Source organism: Coffea arabica, chromosome 8c (genome assembly GCF_036785885.1).
Source record: "Coffea arabica cultivar ET-39 chromosome 8c, Coffea Arabica ET-39 HiFi, whole genome shotgun sequence".
Lineage (NCBI taxonomy): Eukaryota > Viridiplantae > Streptophyta > Magnoliopsida > Gentianales > Rubiaceae > Coffea > Coffea arabica.
This window is the reverse complement of record NC_092325.1, coordinates 44,230,700-44,244,014: the sequence shown is the minus strand read 5'-3', so window position 1 is coordinate 44,244,014 and position 13,315 is coordinate 44,230,700. Positions and strand designations below refer to the sequence as shown.

Genomic DNA, 13,315 nt, shown 5'->3' with positions numbered 1-13,315 from the left:
TATATATATATATATCAAATCACTATATCATATTTTTCTATTAAAACTGCAGAAGATAGTAACTCGAATGGGCTCACAAGTATATTCCTAATCAAGATTCAAGATGCGTTTGATAAATTCTTTGACATCATAATGTCATAGAATGTTGCAAATATAATGCATGTTCTTAAAGGTGCAAAGATAAAGCGAAACAAATACAGTACTTCTTTTAGTAGATAATCCATATCAGCGCATTAAGTGCAGATAAGCAAATCAACGACTTAAATGAAAATCCAATAAATCCAATGCAAAATAATTTGGTCCCCCATTATTTACCATCTCCAAATTAATGGGCTCCCTTAAACATGTGAACATGGACACTTTCGTGATTATGTTTACTTTGGGGAGCATTAGTAGTTGGGTTGCGAAAGCAAGGAGCGCAGAAACGAACGCCACACAAATAAAACCCTTATGCTTTTCTGGCGCAGACATCCGACGGCTGTGATTTACTGGGTCCAAATCAGAATTTTGCGATCATCATAGATGTGCGATTGCGATGACGTATGCATCGTAACCAAAGGATGAGGTGAAGTGGCATGTCGGGTCCACCAGTGCGCGTGATTAACGCTTAGCCGGTGAGGATTAAGCATAAAGTTGATACGGTTTTCTTCCGTTGAAAGCGGACCTCTAGCACTGGGCCCGAGATCCATACTTTCCGGGCTTGTTGAGTATCGTTTTGACTTTGAAGCAGGCCCATCCACTAATACATTATACATAAAGGTTTAATCATTCTTTTCACGTAGTATTTTATTAACTATAGGGTAATGCGGTTGTGGATTATTGAATTGGAGGTACCCATTTCAGCCGCCATGAGGTCAGACCATTAGGTTTGGATGGAAGTTTTAGAATAAAACTAGAAATCTAGCCTTTTTGAAGCCTAAGTAGCAATCATTTTTTTAAAGATATTCAAAATACGAAATATTTCCGGTGAAAATTTGACAATTGATGTTTTCGTTCGAAATAAATATCCCAATTTTGAATTTCAAAATTTTATCAGAAATTTAGAATTATGTACTTTAATTAAGATGTGAAGGTATGCGTTACTAGTTCCATTATTTTACAAAGGAAAATGGAAGACATGCGAAATCTCTACTGATTTTTGCATGCCACATCCGGGGAAAAACTAAAATATCACGATTGACAGATTCTTCTCTGGATTTTTAACAATGATACACAAGATAAAAAGTATGTCCTTAAGTATGTTAGTGATCGAAATCATGATGCGCATTATTTTATTTCAGGGAAAATCATTCAAAACGTCCGTCACATTTCATCAAATGAATTTTTTCATCATTCATTTTTAAAATGTTAACTTTACATCCCTTACAAATTCAAATTAGCAAATTTGGGTCCCAACTTAAGTTTTCGACCACTTTTAAGTTTAAAATCGTTGCGCGACCTACATGCAATCATTTTTTTATGTAGAAAAAGATCATATCTTATTTTTTTAGTGACAAAAATAAATATAAATTGGGTTAGATCTCCCTTTGTTATCGGAAAAATGAATATGGTTCAAGATATATCCTACTCAGATTATTTAATGTACTACAAATGGGATTTAACCTTTCTATTTCTAAAAAAATGACCATGTCTAAGTCACATAATAGATTTAGAGTAAAAACAATTAATTGAATGATTAAAATTTTCTGTCTCATTTACTTACTTTACTATAAATGGGATGCAACTTAATTAAGGAACGTAAGTTATCATTTTAAAAAGAAAGGACAACAAATTAATTTGACGAGACGTTTTGAATAATTTTTCCTTTTGTTTTAATGCGTTACTGATAATCGAAAAGTTAGGCATGATATTTTGGCATTGTAACAACCAGGCCTTTCTTGTCGAAGTGATCAGCCAAAGTTGTGGGTTCCTGTATGTTTTCTTGGAAATTCATATCTGCATTTAAAAGTCAAAGCTGAACTAAACACATTCCAGGTGAAGCTCAAGACCAACGATATTCAACTTACCACAGGCTAACCTGCAATACTCCCCAATAAATTGGAATCATATCGCCATCAATTTGAGTTGGGCAACGTCAGGTGTAGCCTGCCTGTATATGCTGAAGTACTGAAAACGGTACCTGGGCAGGCTTCATGCAAAGCTGGCCGTAATCAAATATTCAACTCCTTTGCAGCTGGGAGAAAGATTCCTCATTTCGGACTCAGATAGATTCGAAGGAATCACTTCGTTTATCAATTCGAAGGAATCAAATATGTACCTAGATCACTTGGTCTTTACTCTGTTTATGATTATTCTTTTTGTTCTCGTACGTCTTTGGACTTCGGCGAAAGTGAACACCCCAGATGATCCTAGTTCATTTAATTATTTTTCCCAGAAACAACTATTGCAATCAAATATAGTAAGTTGTAGTAATCAACTTTACTGCAGCATTCGTGACTTTAAAGTGAGGATAAAAATTAAACCAGTCTGATGACTAATCTTCTTAATGTTAAAGATTGGTCTCTCTCTCTCTCTCTCTCTCTCTTTCGGTTCCCATCAGCCTTGTCTCCGGATGATACATGACTTCTTCATTAGTGATCATATGTTCTTCATTTAATTAAAGCCGTCCATTCTCCCTTAATGTTTTTCCGCAATAGTCTAGCAGTAGTTCTGTTGCATGCATGTATGCTAATCGGCTATTCCCTTTTCGATTGAAGTGTCCGTCCTTGTATTTTTCTCAAAAAACCGTCCAGATACAAAGAACAAACTCAATTTTCTTTGTTAATACAAGTTGGCTCAATTAGTAAGAACGATCTACTTCTTCATAAATCGTATGTGTTCGAATTTTGTTGTCGATGTGAGAGAGGTATTAATGGATGATTTGTAAAAATTTTTATAAGCGAATTATAACTCTGGTGGTATGTCTTAACCCGTGATGATGATTAGAGTCGAATCTATCTAAATTTTTATTTACCAAAAGAAGAAAAAAGTCAACTTTCTTTCTATCAAAATGTCCATTGTCTTCCCCTTGTTCCCACCAAAAAAAACAAAAAAGATATTTTCCCTCGTCTTCCTCTTTATATGCGAAACTTTGCCGAATATATATATATATATTTTCTTGGGGAGAAAGTAAGATAATCCTTTTATGCTGCCGTATAAGAGACTGAGCCCGGCTAGATAATAAACAGGAGGAAAAATGACAGAGACCAAAGTTGACCTTCTAACCAAACATTAAACTATTTCAGATTATTTCTTGTTACGTACCCGAATCTAAAACCTTAAACATAACCATCAACTCGACCAAATACCGGTTTAATTAATCTACAGCAAATTGAAGTCACCAATTTGTTGCAAGCAGCTAATCTAAATTTAGTAAACGCTATCTATTATTATTATTATTATTATCCCAGGAAAGATACGTCTCATAACAGAAATGCAGGAGGGAAGCTGATATCATGCTCTAATTTGGAGTGTTATCATCTTGTAATAGTATATGATATAAATTGCAAACTGTTGTTTTCAAAAATTATATAGATGATGTCTGTTGTGATGCTTTTACTCAGACCCAAATTCGAAGTGTTTTTTTTTTTAAAAACAACAATAATGATAATATCAAATTATAAAAATATTAATAATAATTGAATTAATGTTTCATAAACTGTCAGTATATACATTAGCGGGTTTAAAAATATGTCACATCTGCAAAACGTGAAATTCAAATTCAAATATGAATTATGTAGCATGCATCTAATAGTTAGTTTGGCAGTAGTCGTGGTTGTGCTATGGGTACCTATTTGCAGAGGTGGTGAGCAGCGGTCAGACTCTTAACATTCTCCGGGAAAATCTTCAAGACACCGCGAGTTTATTCATAGATCAGCTCAGGAATCGGACATGGAAGGGGCAAAAACCTTCTATTAAGCAAAGACAGGGAGAAGGGAGAGGGGAATCAAACACTGGAGGGAGGGGAGGGAAGGGAAGCAGTGGGCTTGCTGGTGGGGAGGAGAAGAAGATTGACGGTGAAAATTGAAAATACAAAGAAGTTCGGGAATGTAAGTTAAATGGGTTAATTAGGTTTGATGGATTATTCAATTATACCCATTTATAAACTAAAAATACAAAGAAGTTCGGGAATGTAAGTTAAATGGGTTAATTGGGTTTGATGGGTTATCCAATTATACCCATTTATACTCATATATAAAAATTTAATGTACCCATATCCAATTATTAATGGACGGGTATAAGTAAAATTAATTAAATGCATTTATTTGACACCTCTACTGCTAATATATACACTAATATTGTACGGAAGGATTAACCTATAACTCAAAGAGTTTTTTTTTTTTTTGGGTCAGAAAGCAGGCCAAAAGCCAAGGTTATACTGAAATCTGCCGCTAAAAATTGACAAACTCAAGAGCAGAGATCATCATTCAAATTCATTCCAAAGTGACATCCTTCTTTTGGGCTGATTGAAGATGTCGGGAGTTGGGCTACGAAAGTAGGGAAACCCATTAAAAGAAAATTCTTATTTACGAGCATAAAATTTTGACCTTGAAAAGTTGTTTTCATACTAAATGATTCCTATTTAAGAGTATAATTTTCATAAAACTTATCTCCAGGCTTCAATTTTTTGCTAGTGCTTCTAGATTGCTCACTTGTGAAGCATCCATTTAGTTGGTTTATTTTCTCAACTTTTACAATTTTCTCATTATTAATTATGGCTTTGTTTATCCTTTTTACGAATGACAGGAAGAAACTGTAGTCCAAAGCCGTGATCACAATCTCTTTGGAAACTATACGCTTTCTAGAGCTGTGATTGTCTACGACCTTTTCAGCAGCAGAGGCGTGATATTGGTTTCAGTTTCCCCAGTCAACGCCTTCTTTGTGGTGATTTAGCATCTCCTGAAGGAAGGCGTGAAACAGTTCCCTTGTATCCGATCGCAAGGTGAAATCATATAGGTCCTCGAAGGCGGGCCAGATCTGGCCTTAACAATTCGCGCCTTTGTCTTTTTCCGTGGAACTCGCTCTTTTCCTCTGAAAACACCCTCTTCCCAAATAATTCTCTCTTAAATACAGGGCAAGCAGAGATCCTCTTCCACCCCGGTTCCCCCAGCCAAAGGCCAGGAGAGAAAGAGAATTCAAATTTTACTTATCTGCAGCAGTAAGTTTTTCGATACCTACGAAAATGCATTCTCACTGACAACAATTATCTTTCTTTTGTGGAGATTTTCTAATTCTGCTTTGACATTTTTCTTTCTATTCCCTCTTCCTTTTACTGGAATCCCAATTTTTATCTTGCTATGCAGAAATACTAAGTTGTATTTGAAAAAGAATGTCGTGGTAATTTGTTACAGCTTTGTCCTACTGTGTTTCATTACTAGCCTGATTATTAAAGAACCCCATGAAGCATAAATGCTGGTAAATTTATTGACTGTGACTGGTTCACTGTTCTGGGTTTTCAGGAACACCATTTGCTTCAAGATGGTAGCTTTAGATAACCCTTTACTGTTTTTCCCCCTTTCTGAAATTTGAAATTTTATTTTATTTTGCAATTTGTGAGGCTCGCTTTAGCTATATAAGAAATCCTTGTGCTTAATTATTTCTTCTTATGGTAATAGGAAGCTTCATTGTTGCATCTCTTGAGTTGGTTCTTGGTATATTAGGAGTAGTGAAGCATGATAAACTGGAAAGTTACTGGGGTTTATGATTAATTTACCTATCTTAAGCTGATACCTTTATTGATCATAATCTGGGTTAATGCAGGAAATACATGAGATGGCCTCTTTGGATCTTGTTAAGATGATTATAGGTGAAACATTATAGTTCGTGTTTTCTATAGTTCTAGTAAAATGTGACTATCATTGTCAAAGTGTTTGCTGACTTCTTTGTCTGTTCGTTAAGACAATTGTGGTGAATACTTTTCTCTATGTTTCAACTTTCAGCTGTTGCAAGCTTTCACCAATTCATTTTTTTGATTTCCTGCCAAGATTTCGACCCTTCATCATGCTAATGAACTGGTCACATTGAAATTCGAGGTTTGAGAAGTTAAATTTGGTTGAAATATCATGTTTAAAAGTCTATATCTCATTGACATTGTAGGATGGAAGCGGATAGTCTAACATCCACTAAGAAATATGCTGCTGATATTTCTTCCATTAGAGAAGCACAACTCCGTATCAATTCATATGCGCACAAAACTCCAGTCCTTTCCTCAGAAACCTTAAATTCCTTTTGTGGAAGAAAGCTATATTTTAAATGTGAATGTTTCCAAAAGGGGTAAGAAGTCTACGCTCAGTGGTAGTCTCATTGAAACTTATTGTTCTGTCCGTGATTATATAGCATTTTAAAGAGTGCAATTTTTAGAGCATCTCTGTGTATTAACTAGGGTCCTATTATTTTTCCTGATTTTTAGTGGAGCATTTAAATTTAGAGGGGCCTGCAATGCAATATTGTCACTTGATGATAGTCAGGCAGCAAAAGGGGTGGTAACTCATAGCAGGTTTTTCCCATGCTTGTTGGTTCCTTGTTTTTATTATCCCCGATAGCTATATCTGAATATTGCCTGATTTGATATTCCAACATAGCGGTAATCATGCTGCAGCACTTTCTCTGGCTGCAAAAATACGCGGCATTCCTGCGTATGTTGTCGTGCCTAAAAATGCTCCAAAATGCAAAGTGGAGAATGTCAGGCGTTATGGTGGCCAGATTATCTGGAGTGAGGCTGCCATTGAGTCCAGGGAGGAAACTGCAACAAAGGTACTACAAGAAACCGGTGCTGTGATGATTCATCCATATAATGATGGACGAATTATAAGGTTCTCCTCATCGTTTACTTGTCTCTTTCTGTTACCGTTGTCGTTGTTTTCCTTTTTTCTTGTTTGCCATTTGGATGGTCTCAGTGTGGTTAGTTCAAACAGCATTATCCTTTAACTACGTATAAAGTTACAAGTGCTATTTGCAAATAGTAATTTGCTCAAGCAACTTAGCTTGAATAAAGTTAAGAGAAGAGGAAGCTCTACAATTGTAACAGCGTGCTTTGTCTTTGCAGTGGGCAAGGTACTATTTCACTGGAACTGTTGGAGCAGGTGCTAGAAATTGACACAATCATAGTCCCAGTTAGCGGTATGTTATTTTCAAGGCACTACTGGTGACAATTTATATTTGTTTTGGTAAATGACAGATTTTTGTAACCTCTATCTTATAGGTGGTGGATTGATTTCTGGGGTGGCTATAGCTGCTAAGTCCCTAAAACCTTCCATTCGAATTTTGGCAGCTGAACCTAAGGGCGCAGATGATGCAGCTCAGTCAAAAGCAGCTGGTGAGATTGTTAAATTGCCTGAAACGAAAACCATAGCTGATGGGCTTCGAGCTTTTCTTGCAGAATTCACATGGTAACCATGATTTCTATGCTGTGAGAAGGGAAAAGGGTTCAATGCAAGTCTTTTTCTGCCAATGGAGCACAGTCTTTATCGTTTTTTGAGAATTTATTTGGTATGAACATGAAGGCCTGTCAACAAACATGTCTACATGCATTAACTTGTGACATTTTAATCAGCCAATTGTTGTTCCCATTATGCAGATATTGCTCATCAATATGCTTTGCTAATTTGTCTTTCCTACATGCATTAACCATGTTTATGAAATGATGTTCCTAAAGGCATTTTTTCCCCTCATAACCGATGGATGTTTTGTTCTTTTTTTTGGCACACTATTATGGATTTTATTAAGTGCCAACATTCTCCCTTTATTTTGAGCAGGCCTGTCGTCCGGGATTTGGTTGATGATATCATTGTGGTTGAGGATAGCGAGATAGTGGAAGCCATGAGGCATTGTTATGAGATTTTGAAGGTTGCAGTGGAGCCAAGTGGAGCCATTGGTCTTGCAGCTGTATTATCTGATAGCTTCAGGAACAATCCTGCTTGGAAGGACAGTGAGCATATAGGAATAATAGTTTCAGGGGGCAATCTCGATTTGGGCATACTTTGGGATTCCCTGTGCAAAGCAGAATTGTAGCATATTCTGCCATGCTTCTCATCACAGCAAAAACTGCAGTGGCTGGATCCTTCGTTGTCATTCTTAAACTTGCTCAACCATTACTATCAGAAGATGTTTATTGTCACTGGAATCAATCAGGCCAATACTAGCAAATCGTTGCATCTTTTTTCTACCTTTGAATATTAAAGAAAGAATTCATTAGTTTTCCTCTTGAAGATGTAACAGGTTGCTCCGGACTAGAGGTTATGGGTCTGGTCGTCAGTGTTCGAAGCATTATTTTTATGGTATGTGAATTATGCATTTCTATAAGATGCTTATATCTTATTGGCCTTCAGTCAGCAACATTTAGGTTATTTAAAGCTGTATGCGTTTAGCAGTCATTACAGTCTGCAATGAAATCAGCATAGAGAACAATTTCCGGGGTAAATGGGGGTGTAGTTTAGTTATCATATGCATCAAGTGCGAGATCACCTTCGCCAACCAAAAAATTTAATAGAAAGAAAAGACAAAAGTTTCCACTACTCCACTCTCCGGCGGCAAGAAAGAGTTGCGACAGCGGTTGCCGCGGCCGGAACAGTTCTTGAACATATGGATATTATTGATGCAAGCAGATAAATAAATGACTATCCAAAATGAGTAAAACAGCTACTTCTAGTTTCTCCTCTCAGGGAAACACATATATGAGACTTTCACTAAATCACCTTTGAGTGTTTCAACAAATTTGTTGGCTACATTAGAAGTATCAATAATAATCGAATTAATCTAACTGCTGGTTGACTCTTGTGAGGGTTGGGTTTGGACGAATTTCAGCTGACTGACATTTGTGAGAGATGTAAAATCAGCATTTTATATAAATGTGAGGTACGGAAAATTATTTTCATCGAAGGTGAGGGACGTTTTCCGCAATTTTCCAAGCATGCAAATAGCCCACTAATTTCACTATATACGTCGCTAGGGCTCAGCGAGGGTTCAACGAACACGCACAGTCCACAGCCATGGAGGTCCAAACCTCACCTCAACCAACTTGGAGCAACCTTGTCAAGCATCAACCGCAGCCGGTGCCGGACCACATCTCTGCCACCTCCTCCGCCTCTCCTAAGTCGACTCAAGGATTAGCTGTTGGGAGCTGCAAGTCGACTAAGGGAATATTAGTAGCAGTAGTGGACGCCAACGCTATAATTCAAGGCGGGCAATCGCTGGCCCTCATAGCCGACCGTTTCGTTTCGGTTTCTGAAGTTATCAGCGAAATTCGTGACCCCACCTCTCGTCATTCCCTCAATTTCCTACCTTTCTCAGTTGATACCTTGGAGCCCTCCCCTGATGCCCTCAAAAAAGGTACTTGATTAAAGACCGATTTTTTTTTTTTTTTTTGGTTTTTGATTGTCAATCGAGCTATTGGATGTGTTTTTCGGCATATGAATGGCAATTGTGCTAGCCTTTACTTAGTTTTTTTGAGCTTAGAATGTTCAACGCTGTATGTCTGCTTCTCTACTTCGGCTGTTATAGGTGGTTTTTTATTGCAATTTTGGGGCGAGTAGCTGAAATGAGTGAAACAAGAAATAAAGTAGATTACTTTTTTTCTTAGGGTACTTTTGTTCATGTCGAATTGTTAATTTTCTTTGGTTATTTAGAATGATGGATAGGAATAGCAGAACTGGGTTATTGTTAGTCAGAGTGATTTTTGAGTGACCAAGCAGAATCATTGTTGGTTAGAAGCTGAATTGGACAAGCTCATTGAAGTGGGATATATTAACATCGATTTCGGTAGTCGCCAAAGTTTTGGATGCGATTTTGCTGTATATGGTTGTGTTTCAGTATTCCTGATGCAGTGTTGGTCTTGTTGGAATAAGAGTTGGAGAGCTGTGCTAATTCTAGACATGATTTTTCCCCTGATTTCCTGTTCCAGTAATAACGATAAAGTCTAGGCATTGATGCAAAATGCTTTTAATTCATTGATATGCAATAAAGCTTGTTATTGTGGCACCTTGTGTGACAAGTCTTGTAATTATGACTGGATTCATTTATTGGTGATGGTGTTTCTTGTTTCCTGTTGGTATCTCTCACTTTGACAATGTTGTAGTTCTCTGTAGCTGAACCATTGTTCTATTCCAGTGAGTTGAACAAAATCAGGAGGAGAGTAATCCAAAACACATACTTCCCAACCCCTAATACTCTTTCCCTATCTCTATGTGAGGTAATCATGGCTCATGAAATAGTGTTCATCTCAGCTACAAAAAGGCTTTTGGTGGATTTTGGCGGTTTACTTTAGTGCCTAATTTTGTCTTAAAGGTCAAACTGTTAAAACAGATGCACAAGTTCATTCCTGTTCTTTAGATGATTCTCACTTGTATCATTGATTTCTCTCTCGTGCAACTTTGCAGTTATTCACTTTGCTAGGGCAACTGGTGATCTGCAGACACTTTCAGATGTGGATCTTAAGCTCATTGCTTTAACATGTACATTGGAGGCTCAAACCCATGGAACCCAGCATCTCAGAGATAGTCCTCCACCTATTCACACTGTTAGTGTAAAAAGGCTGCCCGAAAAAGACATGCCTGGATGGGGCTCTAATGTTCCTAATCTGGAAGAGTGGGAAGCATTGGAGCATGTGGCTGAGGATGAGTCAAACTACGAGTCAAAAATTCTTCCCCTGAAAGATTTGAGCCTGAATGTAGTTCCCAAAGATCAACATATGGAAGATGGTCTGACCGGCCATTGTGGAGAGTGTCATTCTGAAAATCAAGAGGTATCAAATGGCAATCCTAGGTGGCAAAAGAAATACTCGAGTAAGAAAGTTGAGGCTAAGGTTGACGGGAAGAAGATGGTGGCAGATGGAATTGATGCAACGAAAGGGGAATTTGGTGATGATGTTGGGCATTGGCTGCCTGCTGTGAGTCGAAGTACACGTAGAAGATATCTGAGAAGAAAAGCTAGACGTGAACTGCATGAGGCTTTGTCTGATGAAGCTGTTAAAGATGATGCATCTGGTAATGTAGAAAGTGGAGAAGTTGATGACACACAATGTCCTGAGCTGCTAGTGGAAGAATGTGCTGAAGAGGTTGCTGATGGGAGTTTAGGTGAGAATGCCACCAGTGAAGTGAATGACAATGATAAGGATGCCTCTGCAATTTTGCACCAAATGCATCTTGATGAAGAATCTTCTGTTGCTCTTCATGCTGATGAGGATTTGCAAGTACCCTCTAGGGGGCTCATTTCCAATGATTTTGAAGTTAGTTCTGATAATTCTGAAAGTGCTATCATTGGAGGCGAAGGCGAAGTGACAGGTATCAGTAGTGGACTTGATAACTTGAGCCTGAATAGTGAAAGAATTGGTGCATCACTGGATGATAATAGCAGTGAGCAGAGCTGGATGCTTCGGTCTCTGTCTGAATCAAGCGTGGCCTGTGTAACTAGTGACTATGCAATGCAAAATGTAATTCTGCAGATGGGTTTGCGCCTCCTAGCTCCCGGAGGAATGCAAATCCGAGAGCTGCACCGGTATGTAGAATACACTTTTGCTTCTTTCTGTCACTGTGCCTTTCCTCAATCTTTTTTTTTTTGTTTTAATTATTATTTTTTTCAGTGGTAGCGCAATTTTGCCTGTAATTGCTGCATGTATCAGTGTTCTAAGTTAGGTTTGGATGCTTCTTCTCTGGCCTCATAAATTGAGAGAAATGCATGCTTACTTTTGTCTAAATTTGTAACTTTAGGTGGGTGCTTAAGTGCCATGCATGCTACAAGGTCACTACGGATATTGGTAGAGTTTTCTGTCCAAACTGTGGAAATGGAGGCACTTTGCGCAAAGTTGCTGTTACAGTTGGTGAAAATGGTGTCGTACTTGCAGCACGTCGACCACGTGTATCAGTGCGTGGAACAAAAGTGAGTACCTGGGTTAATTTTTTTCTCTTTGAAGAATTTTTAGGAAGTGTATTGTGTATATGTTGGACCATGATAAATATCATTACCTTTTAAGTTGTGAGAAGGAAAATGGGGGAAAAAGGGCTCACTTATTGTGACTTATTAAACATTGGAATTTTTCCCTGGTGTAAATTTTTTTCAGACAAGAAATTGGTTCCTTAGTTTTTCTTTTCCCCTCCCTTTGTGCCTTTTCAAGTCCAGGATTTATGGTTTTTAAATCCTTGCTGATGTTAGCTGGCTTATAAGCATCATTAAGCACTGTTGATGAATCTAATTTTGCAGCTATGTTTTTGTTCTAGTTATCTGTTGAATTAGATGGAATGACGTTGTTTTATGCTTCTCTTTGATTTGTTAAATACAATTATTTGTCCGTTGATGTTTGTGAGAGTAACAAGAAAAACAACTAAGGAAGAAAAACTTGAAGGATTAGGCTGATTGGGTAAATAATAAAAGAAATTATCTGGATTCGATCAGTATCTATGGCTGAATTTCGAGTGTTTGAATTTGATCTTATGGTTTATAATGAATTTGGCAATAATTGGCAGATATAAGCATCATTATTTTACATTTGATGGTAATTATCTTGTTTTGGTTTGTGGGATGTTGCAGTTTTCCCTGCCTTTACCTCAAGGGGGCAGAGATGCTGTCACCAAGAATCCAATTTTACGTGAAGATCAGCTTCCGCAGAAGTTTCTGTATCCAAAAACAAAGAAAAAGAATAAGCAGGTGGTATCGAAATTGTTTTATTTCTCCCCATCTGCAGTAATTATCTTTTCGTTGCCAATCTTAATTTTGTTTCTCAATTTCTTCCTTCTGACTTAGAACACGGGGTACTTTGTTGTGTAGGGGGATGATATCTTTGCTTCTGATGACATATTTATCCACCATACGGATAAGAGAGCTCCTCTTCAGCCTCCTGTGAGGAAAGCACTTGCCGTTTTTAGTGGCAAGAGGAATCCTAATGATAACCATTTTTCTCGTGCCAAGCACTGAACGTCCCTGCACTCTTTGCTGCTGCTTTTAAAATTCACTTAAAAAGGATTTTGTACCGATCTAAGCTGATGAAAATAGGGTTTTTATGAGTTAAAGATGTGATCTACGGGCTTTTTGGGTATTATTTAGTGCCGATGGCCTCTCAAGCTTTGTGGGACTGTGTGTGGAATTCATTTGCATGTCATCCACCAGGAAAATTTTTCCCACGGGCTTAGTATAGTCCTTTGATTGCAGAGTACGAGGTGTATGTACAAGTGGGGCTTGTAATGTGGTTTCAATTTTTCATCAATTTAAGGTTGCTTCAGTTTTTTTGTTCCAAAGGCGTGTCCATGTACGTAGGTTTGATCCTTGCTAGTCCCTCCTCCTTGTAACTAACAAGCAGAGGGACATATTCATCATGCGGTAATGGAACTTATAGCACGCATGACATTGC

At 37.7% G+C, this 13,315-nt stretch overlaps 2 protein-coding genes across 6 annotated transcripts; both read left to right on the top strand.

Moving 5' to 3' along the window:
- Nucleotides 1-4,898: 4,898 nt before the first annotated feature.
- Nucleotides 4,899-8,305, top strand: LOC113705557 (serine racemase-like). Of its 4 annotated transcripts, XM_072062486.1 has the most exons (9): nt 4,899-5,137; nt 5,740-5,785; nt 5,919-5,993; nt 6,076-6,252; nt 6,389-6,475; nt 6,561-6,791; nt 7,025-7,098; nt 7,181-7,367; nt 7,734-8,305. In XM_072062486.1, the coding sequence occupies exons 3-9, from the start codon at nt 5,980-5,982 to the stop codon at nt 7,987-7,989; spliced, it is 1,026 nt and encodes a 341-aa protein (XP_071918587.1). In that variant the 5' UTR covers nt 4,899-5,137; nt 5,740-5,785; nt 5,919-5,979; the 3' UTR covers nt 7,990-8,305. The 4 variants fall into 4 exon arrangements, with proteins under 4 accessions (XP_071918587.1, XP_071918588.1, XP_027083252.2 ...); XM_072062487.1 differs by lacking the exon at nt 5,740-5,785; XM_027227451.2 differs by lacking the exon at nt 5,919-5,993 and having other exon boundaries at nt 4,900-5,137.
- Nucleotides 8,119-13,202, top strand: LOC113706554 (RNA-binding NOB1-like protein). Of its 2 annotated transcripts, none has more exons than XM_027228475.2 (6): nt 8,119-8,255; nt 8,927-9,306; nt 10,353-11,469; nt 11,682-11,850; nt 12,499-12,615; nt 12,736-13,202. In XM_027228475.2, the coding sequence occupies exons 2-6, from the start codon at nt 8,967-8,969 to the stop codon at nt 12,880-12,882; spliced, it is 1,890 nt and encodes a 629-aa protein (XP_027084276.2). In that variant the 5' UTR covers nt 8,119-8,255; nt 8,927-8,966; the 3' UTR covers nt 12,883-13,202. The 2 variants fall into 2 exon arrangements, with proteins under 2 accessions (XP_027084276.2, XP_027084275.2); XM_027228474.2 differs by having other exon boundaries at nt 12,499-12,618.
- The last annotated feature ends 113 nt before the right edge of the window (nt 13,203-13,315 follow it).

What these genes read in the sequence shown, in the direction of transcription:
- LOC113705557 (XM_072062487.1), top strand. An exon ending in GGGGTGGTAACTCATAGCAG is followed by an intron (nt 6,476 to 6,560) that starts GTTTTTCCCATG and finishes ATTCCAACATAG; the next exon opens with CGGTAATCATGCTGCAGCAC. An exon ending in AATGATGGACGAATTATAAG is followed by an intron (nt 6,792 to 7,024) that starts GTTCTCCTCATC and finishes TTGTCTTTGCAG; the next exon opens with TGGGCAAGGTACTATTTCAC.
- LOC113706554 (XM_027228474.2), top strand. Translation starts at nt 8,967, where the DNA reads ATGGAGGTCCAAACCTCACCTCAACCAACTTGGAGCAACCTTGTCAAG. An exon ending in CCCTGATGCCCTCAAAAAAG is followed by an intron (nt 9,307 to 10,352) that starts GTACTTGATTAA and finishes GCAACTTTGCAG; the next exon opens with TTATTCACTTTGCTAGGGCA. An exon ending in TATCAGTGCGTGGAACAAAA is followed by an intron (nt 11,851 to 12,498) that starts GTGAGTACCTGG and finishes GGGATGTTGCAG; the next exon opens with TTTTCCCTGCCTTTACCTCA.